Source organism: Canis aureus, chromosome 9 (assembly GCF_053574225.1).
Source record: "Canis aureus isolate CA01 chromosome 9, VMU_Caureus_v.1.0, whole genome shotgun sequence".
Classification (NCBI taxonomy): Eukaryota; Metazoa; Chordata; class Mammalia; order Carnivora; family Canidae; genus Canis; species Canis aureus.
The window spans coordinates 48,565,097-48,580,795 of record NC_135619.1 but is presented as its reverse complement, the minus strand read 5'-3'; the positions used below and the strand labels follow the sequence as shown (position 1 = coordinate 48,580,795).

Here is a 15,699-nt window from a genome sequence, read left to right as displayed (position 1 = left end):
ACCTTACACATAAAGGAGCTAGAGAAAAAACAGCAAATAGATCCTACACCCAGGAGAAGAAGCGAGTTAATAAAGATTCGAGCAGAACTTAACGAAATCGAGACCAGAAGAACTGTGGAACAGATCAACAGAACCAGGAGTTGGTTCTTTGAAAGAATTAATAAGATAGATAAACCATTAGCCAGCCTTATTAAAAAGAAGAGAGAGAAGACTCAAATTAATAAAATCATGAATGAGAAAGGAGAGATCACTACCAACACCAAGGAAATACAAACGATTTTAAAAACATATTATGAACAGCTATACGCCAATAAATTAGGCAATCTAGAAGAAATGGACGCATTCCTGGAAAGCCACAAACTACCAAAACTGGAACAGGAAGAAATAGAAAACCTGAACAGGCCAATAACCAGGAAGGAAATTGAAGCAGTCATCAAAAACCTCCTAAGACACAAGAGTCCAGGGCCAGATGACTTCCCAGGGGAATTCTATCAAACGTTTAAAGAAGAAACCATACCTATTCTCCTAAAGCTGTTTGGAAAGATAGAAAGAGATGGAGTACTTCCAAATTCGTTCTATGAGGCCAGCATCACCTTAATTCCAAAACCAGACAAAGACCCCACCAAAAAGGAGAATTACAGACCAATATCCCTGATGAACATGGATGCAAAAATTCTCAACAAGATACTGGCCAATAGGATCCAACAATACATTAAGAAAATTATTCACCATGACCAAGCAGGATTTATCCCTGGGACACAAGGCTGGTTCAACACCCGTAAAACAATCAATGTGATTCATCATATCAGCAAGAGAAAAACCAAGAACCATATGATCCTCTCATTACATGCAGAGAAAGCATTTGACAAAATACAGCATCCATTTCTGATCAAAACTCTTCAGAGTGTAGGGATAGAGGGAACATTCCTCAACATCTTAAAAGCCATCTACGAAAAGCCCACAGCAAATATCATTCTCAATGGGGAAGCACTGGGAGCCTTTCCCCTAAGATCAGGAACAAGACAGGGATGTCCACTCTCACCACTGCTATTCAACATAGTACTGGAAGTCCTAGCCTCAGCAATCAGACAACAAAAAGACATTAAAGGCATTCAAACTGGCAAAGAAGAAGTCAAACTCTCCCTCTTCGCCAATGACATGATACTCTACATACAAAACCCAAAAGTCTCCACCCCAAGATTGCTAGAACTCATACAGCAATTTGGTAGTGTAGCAGGATACAAAATCAATGCCCAGAAATCAGTGGCATTTCTATACACTAACAATGAGACTGAAAAAAGAAATTAAGGAGTCAATCCCATTTACAATTGCACCCAAATCATAAGGTACCTAGGAATAAACCTAACCAAAGATGTAAAGGATCTATACCCTCAAAACTATAGAACACTTCTGAAAGAAATTGAGGAAGACACAAAGAGATGGAAAAATATTCCATGCTCATGGATTGGCAGAATTAATATTGTGAAAATGTCAATGTCACGCAGGGCAATATACACGTTTAATGCAATCCCTATCAAAATACCATGGACTTTCTTCAGAGAGTTAGAACAAATTATTTTAAGATTTATGTGGAATCAGAAAAGACCCCGAATAGCCAGGGGAATTTTAAAAAAGAAAACCGTATCTGGGGGCATCACAATGCCAGATTTCAGGTTGTACTACAAAGCTGTGGTCATCAAGACAGTGTGGTAGTGGCACAAAAACAGACACGTAGATCAATGGAACAGAATAGAGAATCCAGAAGTGGACCCTGAACTTTATGGTCAACTAATATTCGATAAAGGAGGAAAGACTATCCATTGGAAGAAAGACAGCCTCTTCGATAAATGGTGCTGGGAAAATTGGACATCCACATGCAGAAGAATGAAACTAGACCACTCCCTTGCACCATACACAAAGATAAACTCAAAATGGATGAAAGATCTAAATGTGAGACAAGTTTCCATCAAAATCCTAGAGGAGAACACAGGCAACACCCTTTTTGAACTCAGCCACAGTAACTTCTTGCAAGATACATCCACGAAGGCAAAAAAAAAACAAAAGCAAAAGTGAACAACTGGACTTCATCAAGATAAGAAGCTTTTGCACAGCAAAGGATACAGTCAACAAAACTAAAAGACAACCTACAGAATGGGAGAAGATATTTGCAAATGACATATCAGATTAAGGGCTAGTTTCCAAGATCTATAAAGAACTTATTAAACTCAACACCAAAGAAACAAACAATCCAATCATGAAATGCGCAAAAGACATGAAGAGAAATCTCACAGAGGAAGACATAGACATGGCCAACATGCATATGAGAAAATGCTCTGCATCACTTGCCATCAGGGAAATACAAATCAAAACCACAATGAGATACCACCTCACACCAGTGAGAATGGGGAAAATTAACAAGGCAGGAAACCACAAATGTTGGAGAGGATGTGGAGAAAAGGGAACCCTCTTGCACTGTTGGTGGGAATGTGAACTGGTGCAGCCACTCTGGAAAACTGTGTGGAGGTTTCTCAAAGAGTTAAAAATAGACCTGCCCTACGACCCAGCAATAGCACTGTTGGGGATTTACCCCAAAGATACAGATGCAATGAAACGCCAGGACACCTGCACCCCGATGTTTCTAGCAGCAATGGCCACAATAGCCAAACTGTGGAAGGAGCCTCGGTGTCCATCGAAAGATGAATGGATAAAGAAGATGTGGTTTATGTATACAATGGAATATTACTCAGCCATTAGAAATGACAAATACCCACCATTTGCTTCAACGTGGATGGAACTGGAGGGTATTATGCTGAGTGAAGTAAGTCAATCGGAGAAGGACAAACATTATATGTTCTCATTCATTTTGGGAATATAAATAATAGTGAAAGGGAATAGAAGGGAAGGGAGAAGAAATGTGTGGAAGTATCAGAAAGGGAGACAGAACGTAAAGACTCCTAACTCTGGGAAACGAACTAGGGTTGGTAGAAGGGGAGGAGGGCGGGGGGTGGGAGTGAATGGGTGACGGGCACTGGGGGTTATTCTGTATGTTGGTAAATTGAACACCAATAAAAAATAAATTAAAAAAAAATGTGTGTCTTGAATCTAGTTCTGACGTCAGTAATACTACTCGTTATGGAGGACGAGAACACTATGCTAAGGGAGTCTCTGGTCACCACACAAACCAGCACTGCCTACAGCCCAGGCCAGAACTCTAAGACGAGCCCAGCTGGTAAGAGTCTTATTTTTATTAACTTTTATTTTCAATCTTCTTAAAGCAGGCTTCATGCTGGGCATGGAGCCCAATGTGGGGCTTGAACCTAAGATCCTAAGGTCAAGACCTGAGCTGAGATCAAGAGTTGGATGCTTAACTGATTGAACCACCCTGGAGCCCCTGGTAAGAATGTTTTAAAACTAGAATGGTCTTCATCTCTCCCATGGTTGCCATAAACCTTTTTTTTTGGAGGGGTTTAAGACCTGAAAGTGAAATAGCCATTGCCAGAAAAAATAAAAATCTCTCCCTACATTTCCAAACTTCACAGAAAATATATACATATTCTAGGGAGCAACACTTCAGAGCAATTAATAGACTTTTTAATTGTAGGAAGTTATCAGTGTGTATGGCTTCTCTTAATGACATGTGAACAGAACAACCCTGTGTAATTACCAACTTACATTAATGCAGTTCTCCTGGGGTGCCACAAAAAACCTGCACGATCATCAACAGGGGGGGACTGGAGGACAGAAGGGTAGGAACACAGCCCAGCCAGAAATACGCAATGGAACTTAATCACTGTAATTTAGATTTTGTCACTGAGACCCAGGTACGAGCTCTTTTATGCACTGTCAAGAGATCTCCACATTAATTGCTATTCCTGTCTTCTGAGGACACAAACACTCTAATTTGCAGTGATTTTAGTTTCTCCAGCACTGTGCATTTGGTGGCTAAGTCCTTCTTCCTCCAGAGAAGGAAGTCTGCTAAAGCTCTGATTATCCAGCTCACTCTGCCAAGATCAACAGACTGAAGTCACAAAGCATCCTCGCTTACCAGAGTCTAGAAATGAATGTGACTCAACCTATCAGTGGGGGGGAATGCTTTGCCACCCTCCCTGAAAGGCCACATTCTTCTCTTCTCCAGTAAGTTTGACTTTCAACAGAAGAGTTATTCCCAAATGATGATTTAAATGATTTCTGCATGGTCAGTTTGAAGCAGAAAATTTAGATAATCCTTTGAGGCCTGCAAGCAACTCCAGTCAGCACATTCAGAGGATGTAAGCCCAGGTGCCTCCTTTTCAGGGGGGAGAACTCTGTGGATCCCCTGGGGTTTGTTAGGTGGCACAGCTGACATCTTGTGCTTTGGGTTCAGAGGTCCAACCCTTTTCAACCTTACTTCCTGAGGATGCTATTCTAGGTAAGACTTCCATAACTTTCTTCTGCCATCAAATTAGACCAGAGCTCGATATCCCCAAATGGAGTATAATTCTTAAAAAGATAGCCTCCTTTCAAAATAAAGAACTGAATACCAACAAGACAGGAGTTGAGCTAAACCTAGAAACGACACAGAAACCATTCAGAACTGAAAAACAGTCTGAGTCAGGGCACAGGATTCGCTGATGAGATGGCAGGGCATGTCCTCAACAGCGAGTCATTGTCATGATTCTGTCACAGGACTCTAGGTCCACGGTACATCATTATGGTATTTCACTCAGCTTTCTGTTCTACTTTCCCAAAAACTTCCTTCACCTATCTGAAGCAAACATTTTCTTAATTGTGGAAAGGGAACTGGATGCCTGATACTCGAGAATACCAAGACAATTTTCCCATTGCCTTTTTGCTTACGCTGGGGGTGGGGGTAGGGGGGTCATGTGGTTTTTAGATGGATAATGTGGTAGTGTAAACAGAAATAAAACTTGTGAAGTGCTTCAAACGCCAGCTTGGCATTTTCAGACGGGAAGCTCAAGAATCTCATCAGTAACAGTACAGACACAATGAGAGGACTGAATATTTAACTGATCATGTTAAACAAATCCAAATTAAACAGAGTACATCCTCTGTTATTAAGATGATCTGGGGTTTACTGACAGATTATGTGCCTAGATTCCCAGCAGAAAAGTAAAACTAAATTTAGTTTCTCTGCTACTTTTCTTTAGGGCATGATAATAAAGGAGGCCCAGCAGACAGCAAGGTTAGGTGCTGTCATGAAAAATAACCAATGACTGACAACAATAAAAGGTAAAAGGTGAAACCACCACAGACATCAATAGGCTCAAAAAGATAGTGGTGGAGTATTTTTTCCTTAAAAAGGAAGAATCCTGTCATATTTTGGATTTGGAGCTCAAATCTAAAAGATAAAATGAAGAATGCTATTTATTTTGCCTATCAGAAGATCTCCAAGGCTATAGGAGAATGTGTGCTTTCCTATTTGGAAAGGTAGATGGGATGTCTAATTTTAGCTGCACTCTTAGACTGGATACCCCCACCCCACCCTCAACTCAACACACACTGTCAGGAGGCAATTCGTGAGGAGGAATTACCATGCAAGCATTGGTTAAGTGATGTTCTCTGACAGAGAGGCAGTGTGAAGGATGTGTTTAGCATCATAAATAATGATGCATTAGTCTTAGAAAAGACCCCTTTCTTTTAAAAATATGCTCAAGATTTTCTTTCAGTGTCTTAAGACTGTTTCATTCTCTATCACTACCTGAAAGCCAGAATCCTAAAATTCTCTGATTCTGGTACAAAGAAAGTTTTTATAGACCAAATCCATAAACCTTCCTCAGTTGAAAATAATGCATTAGGATTACAGGGAAAAAAGTACTTTGGTGACAAATACCAGGCGTACGTGAAAATAACAGTCAGTGCATGGAAAACCCCTTCTTCGTACGTGTTGAGCAAAGGGAAGTGGGATGAAGCTGAGGCTGGGAACCCGGGCCAGGGCTGGGCTGGGCATGGCCTAGGCAGGAGAGGGCACCTACCTCGTGTGGGAAGCAGCATCATTTATGCTGAAAGTGCTGTTCTCCCTTGTCAGGGGGCTTGAGCCGGCCTGGCTCTTGCTGTGGATATCCAAGCTCAGGGAGGACTCGGTCTTCCGGTCCAGGCCGAGGCCCTCTGTCTCTAAAGTCCGATCAGCCACGGAGATCACTTCGCTGGAACTGTGCCACAGGGGTGCCACTTTCTCCTTGCCTGGTCCTGAGCGAGGGGAAGACGTGGCAGCCCCCAGGGAGGCTGTGCTGCCGTGGCTGGGGCCGTAGGAGGTGGTGTCGATGCCACTGTCGGCAGACGTGCCTTGCAGATAGTTGTAGCTGTTGAGCTCAGATTCGGTGCGGTCCCCGTCGTACCACTTCTCATCACTGTGGGCACTCGATGCATTGCTGGAGAGGGTATTGCTGCTGGAGTGGCTCGAGTAGTGGCTATCGGACTGCAAGGGAAGCAAGACTGACCTAAGTGTACGTTTTGCTTCTTGAACACTAGGAAGAAATACTGGGACAAAGACCCCATGGCATGTTTCTGGCTATGGGGTTCTCACAGCACAAAAATTCCAACGATAGAAACCAGATAGGAGATGCCTGGAAAAGCCTATTCAGAATGTTCACGGCAAAGAGTGCTAGAAATAGGTTTTTTTTAGAATCAATTTTTCATTCACTTGGCTAAAATAGCAATAGTATTGAGATCACCTTAATCGGAGAGTATGTTGGATTCCAAAAGTCCTCCACTCAGAATAAATATAAGGAAGAATATAAGATTTATTCCCAAAGAGATCTCCTTTTCCTTCCCCAATTGGCAGCTATTTAGAAAACAGCTTTCTAAGGAGTCCTTCAAAGTAAAATTTATGCAGAGGTGCCAAATCAATACAATTGGGCAGGGGAGGGGGAGAATTATGGTGCTAGGACAACAGGGTATCTGCATGCAAAAGGGAGGATGGAAGTTAAATCCTTGCCACACAGAAAAATACACTAAAAAAGATCAACGGCCTAAATGTATGAGGCTAAAACTCTAAGACTCTTAGAAGAAAACCTACGTGTCCATCTTCATGACCTATTTATGGAATGGTTTCTTGGATAGGACACCAAAAGCACAAAAGATAAAAGAAAAAAATAACCTGGATTTCATTAAAACTAAAAACTTCTGTGCTTCAAGGAACCCAATTAAAAAATGGGCAAAGGATTTGAATAGACATTTCTTCAAAGATGTATCAAAAGGCCAACAAACACATAAAAAGATACTCAAAATCTTGAGTCCCTAGAGAAGTACAAAACACCACCACAATGAAGTAACACTTCACACACTAGGATGGTTCTAACCAAAAAGACAGACAGTAATAATGGTCGGCATTGTTGGTAGGAATGTAAAATGGGACAACTGCTATGGGAAAATGATTACAATTCCATTCTTAGTATCTATTCAAGAGAGATAAAAATATGTTCATAAAAAGCCTTCTAAATGAATATTTCCAGCAGCATTATTCATAATAGCCCAAAACGGAGGAACAACCCAAATGTCCATCATCCAATGAGTGGATTTTAAAAAATGTGGTATATCTATTCAATGGGATATTAGTCATAGAAAGAAGTACTAATACATGCTATGACACAGATGAGCCTTAAAAATGCTTTGCTAAGCGAAAGAAGCCAGACACAAAATGCCACATGTTGTATGATTCCACTCATATGAAATGTCCAGAATAGGCAAGTCCACAGAGATGGAAGGTGGATGACTGGTGGTCAAGCGCTTGGAGTGGAATTTTGGGAAGAGCCAGCATGGCTCAGGATTCAGGATTTCTTTTTGGGGTGATGAAAGCGTTCTGCAGTCAGATCATGGTGGTGGTTGCACAACTCTGTGGATATACTAAGACCCACTAAACTGTATACTTTAAATGGGTGGATATTATGGTATGTGAATTAATTAAAATGTGTATAGAACCCTTTCTACACAGTGGCTTAGTTGTTTAGAACATTCTATAGTTTACACCAAAGAAATGATATTTCAAAAGGTATCTGAATAAAATAATATTTTAAATTAGATGGGAGACAGGACGCCTGGATAGCTGGTGGAGACAGAGTGAAAGGAAGAGAGGAGCTACAAGTGTGTGTGTCCGTTGCTTGAGGAAGGGACATGCTCTTCCCAGGGGAAGGGAAGCAGCAGGAGAGGACACAAACATTACACCTCAAAGTTGAAGATGTCTTCTTAAACAAGAACCAATTAACCCGTGACTTTACTGGTGCCGCTCTAGTTTTTTGCAACACCACCATTTATGTTAGAAGGCCTTCATTTATTTTTAATGTTTGCAGGACAGAACTTCTTCACCTCTGGATCCGTGCTGTGGGCTTTGGTGGCCCCTTGGCACGTGTGGCTGCTGAGCACTTTTAACGTGGCTAGTCCGAACTGAGATATGCTGAGAGTGTGAAATACATAACAGATTTCTATAGACACAACATGAACCACATTTGTAATCCTAAACATTATAGTAGCCAGACTTTAAGAAGTTAAAAAGAAACAGGTGAAATTAATTTTAAGAATGTATTTAATCTAACCCAATCTATTCAAAATATTATTTTATCATGTCATCAGTAAATGATGTTCCTTCAGTGTTAATGAAGGAAGGGAAATTGACAGATTGGGCAATTTATCACTTACAAGTAGAACTATGATAACATCACGTTCCTTCAGTAAATCTCTCAACACATAGCCTAGTGCAAGGTGCCTTCCCAGGCATGGGCGTGCGCTCTGTTTCCTTAGCTTCATATTCATTTTACTAGAGCAAAAGCTCTTATTCTTAATTCTACCCATAAGTGATAAGGAATTATGTATAGGTATGGTAAAACAAAAATGTGTGTAGCTACACAAGAGAAGCAGGAAGGGCAGTTGTCAGGAAGCTGTCTGTCCCCTTGACTGATGCTCCAACCATATCTCATGCTTGCAACTGTATAAGCAAATAAAATCCATTTTTAGCACATTTCTGTTCCCAACATTTTAGGACTGCTTGTGTCTGCATCACATGGCCTTCCATCCAGATCTGTGAGGGTGGCAGGTGCATACCAAAGAGGAATTTGAGTTTATTTTCAAGCAGCCTTAGGGCCACTGGCAGTAGAAATTCCAGGGTCATGGCAAATGCTTCACTTTCTGCCAGGATGACTTCTTTGACCATGTGGAAGAAACAGCAAAGCACACCTCTGCCATTTTCACTTTGCACATCGCTACACTGCTAGGAATCTTGTCATTTTTATTATTTTACAGTTAACTTACATGCCCTTGTTTGTTTGGAGACAAATGGACCACCGGATCCTGCCGCATTAACCTCCCACTGGGGCTCTCTCGGAACGCAGGCAGTACCTTTGATACTGCTGGGAGATGGCACGTTGGCTCTGGAATACAGCACAGGACATTATGGTGCAGGCACTAAACGGGTACAAGCACATGTTGACAAATGAAGACGGCTTGCCATTGCATCTCTCAGGTCACTGACCAGCAAACTCTGAATTTCAGCGATAAGCTTGTTGAGAGTTGACACAATAGACAGCATGTCAGAAACTAAGTGGCTGATGGGTAAAGCTTGCAGCTGGTGACAGTGTGTCACATCATACACATTAGCATAGCCAAGTACCACCAAACCAAAGGCCATGAACAACGCGGCAAAGTTAGGAATCAACTTTTGGTTTTGGGGGCAAGTTGAGAATATATGGATTATATTTATGAAAGTCATTCATTGCCAAGTATGGCTAACCTAGCTTGGTCTACATTACCTAGACAGGCACGGATGCAATCACGTGTTACTTACCAGGACACTTTGGAAATATTTTACCTGTATATTCATGCTGCTCGAGGACAAAAGAATTGAAATCCTGAGGTCCTCTATAACTGTAAGCTAAGCACAACAGAAAAGACACACAGCAACTAGTTTACTTAAGACAATTGCTTCCTTTTGGACTCCAAGCTGGCGTTCAAGATGGGGTTCCAAAGGTAAAAGGTAAGCGATATAGGCTTCTTTAACACACCGATAGCTAACAGCAACAGTTCTGCACTTCTGCAACACCATTCCTAAACGTAAAGGACGGGGCGACATCCTCTTTTACTCTCTCAGCCATCTCCAACAGCAGAGGCAGAAAAATGAAATCCGCTGAGATGGGTGAGCCAATTAAGCTCAACTCATTTCCACCAGGGCACCAGTCTGTCACACACGGATGTACAAAGACAGGTGGGTCTGGCTAACAAATAAAAGTCTCCTCAGCATTTTCACTCAGTGACCCGAAAGTCATTAGAGAATCGTTCTTACAAATTGAATGTATAAAGGATTGGCCCTTGATACATTCTGTATACAGTGTGCCAAGTAACGAGAACAGAACAATTATTTTTCTTGATTTCTCCCTAGCATGGCTTATACCAACCAAGCCCCAAATTCTGGCTGATGTGCCAGTTAGAGAAAGCTTGGTCATTTCTCTAGAATGGTGGAATAAAAAAAGTTAGGAAAAAATATTTTAACATTTTATTTGAAGCCTTCGATTTTGGATAGAGAAAGGCCACCAGTTGGTAAAAAGGCTTCTCTGGCAGGTTCTGGGATATCTTACTTCAAAGAGAAAAAAAAAAAAAAGGCGTATCTTACTAAAAGGATGAACAAACATGTTAAAAAGAATCATTGATATTAATTTCAGAGTCTCATCTATTAATCTATTAAGGGTGGGACACCACCAAATGAGAGTAGGTGCAAAGTAAAAAAGACTGGAGGGAGGTTTACGTGAAAGAATGAATATGGGTCTAGGACAAAGCTCATAATTACCCTTTCCAGTCCCAAGATACCTTAGTGACTTCACATGAGTGGGAAGTGTGGCACCAAGCACTGTACAAAGGGCTTGCTGGCAGCTCTGTTCGGAGCCCGCACTATGAGCCAAAAAAAGCTGCTAAAGTCATGTTGAAGAAGGGATCCTTTTCATATGTGTCGTTACCATCTCAACAGTATCAAAACATATGGGATTAAAAACATTCTGTCAAGAGCAGAACAGCAGATCGGAAAATGCTCAGGTTTTCTATGTTGGGGGTGGGTGCTGTGACAGTGGGGAATGACAGATGGCTTCAGTAACAAGGCACATCTCACTGAAGTTACTGGAACAAAGCAAATCTTCAGAACCTGAGAATTACATTTCTCCTCCTCATTTCCTGTCTTAGCTAAACACGTCTCCACTCCTTTCTACGTTTGCGGTTATTAGTACGTTTACAAGGGAAAAGTCATTAAAACAGAGCAAAATAATGTAGTTGCAAAAAAGATAAAAGAGATAGGTCTTTGCCTTAAAATTTTACCTTTTTCAGCCCTGAAATTTATTTCTTTTTACCTGTGCGGTGGAAATGCTACTAGAGATAGGATAAAGGTTCCCCACCCGACAGTCCAGATTCAAGTTCCTGATGTGTCAACTCTGTTGACACTAAATCCTTGATGCTACTGTTCTGAGACTTAGTCTTGTTTCATGGCAGAAGTTTATGGTATCAACTAGTGTTACAGTGTCACTGTAGAAGAAATGCATGTAGAGAGAGAAAGGGCTATGCAGAAATCCAAATGAGAGCTCACTAATGCAAATCTTTCCCATCCAGCTGTTTTATACTACAAGACATGTCCTCAGCTGACAGCTTAATAGCAGAGCGGGGGGAGGGGGAGGGGGCGGTGGTGGTGGGGGAACAGCACAGGAGGGAGGAGAGAGATCCTAATCACACTACAGATGTGACTGAACAGCAACTGCATTTCTTTCCCACTTTGTACAGCTCTTTTTTGCTTTTTTTTTTTTTTAACTTGACATTAAGAATACCAACAATTCTCTCAGGGTGCTTATAGTAGGCAACAACAAACAAACAAACAAGGGCCGAGGGGGATACCTAGGACACATGTGGTTTGGCAGTCTGGCATTTTAATCTCAGTGATCAAAATAATTCTTATGCCCTTTCTAGTTTCAAACTGGGGGGGAGGGGTGTCACCTAGATTTCCTTGACTTCTCTCTCAGGCTGGATTTGCTGCCCTTACTCATACATAATCAAACTGAGACTTAATTCTTATTCACATTAACCAAGACTGTATTCTATCACAGAAGGCTTTAATGACATCGTCAATAGGTGGCCAAAGTCACCTGGGTATAAAAGCAGCTTGCTTCTTGTAGGAATTAGTTACTTACCCAATTGGTCAGCAATGCTATCCTCACTTCTTTGCCAGCTGGGCGTGGATTTCCCGCTGCCACCAATATCTGACTGGGTGTTCTGTCGGTCGATGGAGGCTGGCGATCTGCGGCTTACTCCAAACCTACGACCATTCCCCCAAACAAAGGCAAAGAGGATATCAGGGACCTTACCCACAAGGGGAAGACAGCCCTGGGGACATCAAACTCAACTCTAATAACAGGAACTACTGGCATGCTCATGCCTGTGTTTGTGTCACGGTCAACACACCTCACTCTGCTCAAGAAAGGTATGTATGCTCAGTACATACACTGTCAAAAGGGCAGGAGACATTAGCACGAGCTAACCTAAGAAAAAAAGAGTAAGAAAACCCAAATTTTCTAGCCCACATGTAGCCAAGCTCAGATTCTCATTGACAGGCAAAGGAAGGATTTCACCATCCTCATGTTCCATCTATATCTTCTAACTGGAACAGGTCAGGGGGTTTCTTTGAACTTGGTAACCTGCTAAATCACTAAGTCACTCATTTGTGGGGTCAGTATTTTCGGAGCATCTGCTCTAAGGTGTCATTTACATTACAGACTTCCAAACGTATAAATTTTAAACCGCCTTTGGGAAAGGCAATCTGGAAGTAGGTAAACTGGCATACATAAAGGCAAATGTCTACTTCTGGAAAGAACAGTTAGCTATTTCATGAGCCTGTTTTATTTTACCCTAGGTAGAATAATAATATATGCTTAATTAAAGCATATGCTTTGATTAGCAGTATCAGTAGGTAAATCCTGACTGAGCCCAGGAAAATGGGCCAGAGCATAGATTCAAAGACTCATGTGGACATTTATACATTTGTGTGTGTGGTTACTAATGAGCTTATGAGTAATCGATACAATAAAAGATCAACAGAGCCCAGGCTAACTGATGCTTATGACAGGTGTCTTATTTGCTAAAGCCTGAGAAATGCATGGGGAGAACAGTTAGTGATGTCCTGGAAAGAGCAGGAGACAAGGAGGAGGAGCCAAGTTCCAGCCCCTCCCTCTCTCAAAGACACTTGAGTTTTGTCTCCATTTCTTTATTTGTAAAATGGCAATTCCACCATATGGATCTGGGGAGACAAATCTTTACAAAAGCATTGCAAAGCAGAGAAGGCTGTAATGTTGACCTCCTGCTGTAACATCTCCCTCATTACTTCTGCACACTGACAATTGTTTACAAATTCAATCCAAGCCTCCTTGAACAAGTAACCTCCACTGTGATACATGAAAAACTTGATGTATGAAAATTTCACTGAAAGGTGCTCTTTAAAAAACAAGAAGGTGGTTCCTACAAAGGAACCAAAGGCAGATTTCAGTTCTGCCTTTCCTGTAAATTGATCCAAACATCTGGAAGAAAATGACTAAAACTGTCTGCATCTTTGTAGGTATTTATTACTTGATGCAATAATCCTTCTTTTCATTAACAATGACAACAAAAAAGGGTGGTGGGGGAGAGTAACTAATCATGATCTTTGCCATCTCCTTAAGTAGGGTCCTCATTTAGCTTAGAACAGTGAACAGCCTCCAACTGGCCCTATGATTTTATTCTAAATTTGCAATAAATGAAGACTTTCACAAAAAGGCACAGAGATAAAAGTTAGACAGGGATTCTAATTTTGCTTTTCCTTTTTGGTAGCAGTGGAAACCAAAGACACCCTTTAAAACCTCTGGCTTTAAAGCCCAATGCTTTTCTGGCTGGCTGGTTTTAAATGACGATAAAGCAAGGCTGTCTTTCAACCCTGCCTTGAGAAGCATGTATCATCAGGCTGGCATGTGAGGCTTGCTCCGTGACCATGAACTCTCTACACCTCACGAGCCAGTCCATGGCTCTGCAGAGCAGGCTCACTGCCTCTCCTCATCATGGGCTGGCAACTTCTCTGCAACCTTCCTTTATTGGTCTCAGTGGTCCTCGGGGACAGGCTTCCTCTCTCCTCTATATGGGTGCTGGAAGAAAGCTACAGTGGGTGGCCGGCCTGCCTGCCGGTAGGTCTTAGGGCTATATGCCCTCAGTAATGCTTCTGGCCACCATCTCCAAGCTCCTTATTTACCCAGCCCATCCCTCCCTCCGGCCACTGTCTGCCTCCCAGTCAACATTCCTCAAAGCATGAGGCCTGAAGACATCTAGATGCAAGGACGAGCGAAGAGACTCTGTCTTTTCAACAGTGTTGCTTTGTAACTTATCTCTTGTTGCCATCCTAAACTCATGTGGGTGCCTTTCCCCCCACCTGCATGGAACGGCATTATTAGTCATCCTGTGAAATTTCACCTCTCAACCCATCTGTATGGCATCAGTAAAGGGAGCGGACAAGCACGCCACCCCCCACCCCCACCCCTGGCATATACTGGGCCCACTGAAGGTGGATGGAGGACCAAGAAGGAGCAGATTACACTTGTGGACAGCAACTGTGTCCTGATCTGATCTGCTGTTACTACCCTACACTTCCGAGCTTCTTAGAGTTGAGCATTACTGAGTTTGCAGTGGATTATGTATGGTCCTGCTCCACTGTCAGCTCGTGCATACCTACATTTATGGGTTATGCTGCAGGTCGATGCACTCCTCTTTTTTTTTGATAAGGGTAACTTTAGAATCCAACCCAGCCCATGGACAATGTATGTAAATCAGAAGCCCACAGTCTCCTGCATCAGTGGTATAGGCAGGAACTACTGGGGTCCAGGGGAGAACACTGTATCATTAATCTTCTTGTCCCCGATCACCCCGGGGTAAAGAAGATGTTACATGTATGGTAAACAACCACTGGGTAACCTTGCCAACAATGGAGAAACCCTCAATACCACCTGTGGTAGCATTGGTGTTTTGTATCAGGTCCAATAAATACCACCTCATTAAAAACACTGTGCAGAAACCATGTTTCTGACATTAAAATTCACCAAAACACTCATGTTTCAGCTTTCATTTTTGGTACACATTTAAAATGTATCACGGTCACAAGAAAACAGTGCTGCTGTTTTCTTGCTGTACCAACACTGAAGTTGCAGTGAATTCTTATTTTCAAAGTCAAACCCAGCCATTTAAAATCTACTAATTAAAACAAGAAATAATTAGCTGAGCTTGTGGTATGGGATGATAGTAATACTTAACTCATAAAACCCTTTGCAGGAACTCATAAATAAAAGCTAAGTTTTTTTTTTTTTTCTGATTGTCATTAAAGTAATTAAAAGAAGACATGTGCTTTTTAGAAATACTGCCAGGGGAATCCAGGAATATCAGGATGCAGGCAGGTGGGGGAAGCGTATTTTACAGTGGTTTCATTACCTACTTTCTGCTAACATAAATATTTGGCAGCAACAACAACAACAAAATCACACTTAATAGCTGCAAAAACCAACAAAATGCTATAGGATTAAAAAAATACCCATTATAAAGGTACTCTTAGGAAGTATGACTATTTTATAACAGGGTAAAATTTTAAGAAAGTAATCAAATTATGTATTTGGTAAAAATATATTTGTGGGAAACTAAGAATAGAAACATCAGTTTTTATAAATACCTCACGTTTGA

The 15,699-nt window shown here is 41.6% G+C and overlaps 1 protein-coding gene across 20 annotated transcripts in view; it reads right to left on the bottom strand.

Moving 5' to 3' along the window:
- SIPA1L1 (signal induced proliferation associated 1 like 1) overlaps positions 1-15,699 on the bottom strand; it is a 375,082-nt gene that overhangs the window by 38,941 nt on the left and 320,442 nt on the right. For 18 of the 20 annotated variants that reach the window (XM_077909830.1, XM_077909833.1, XM_077909838.1 and 15 more), the window contains 4 exons: positions 12,147-12,271; positions 9,797-9,859; positions 9,241-9,359; positions 5,973-6,415 (listed from right to left, as the gene is read on the bottom strand). In XM_077909830.1, coding sequence (XP_077765956.1) covers positions 5,973-6,415; positions 9,241-9,359; positions 9,797-9,859; positions 12,147-12,271 — 750 coding nt within the window. The remainder of the gene's footprint in view (positions 1-5,972; positions 6,416-9,240; positions 9,360-9,796; positions 9,860-12,146; positions 12,272-15,699) is intronic. The other 2 variants (XM_077909849.1, XM_077909848.1) reach the window with 1 other exon arrangement.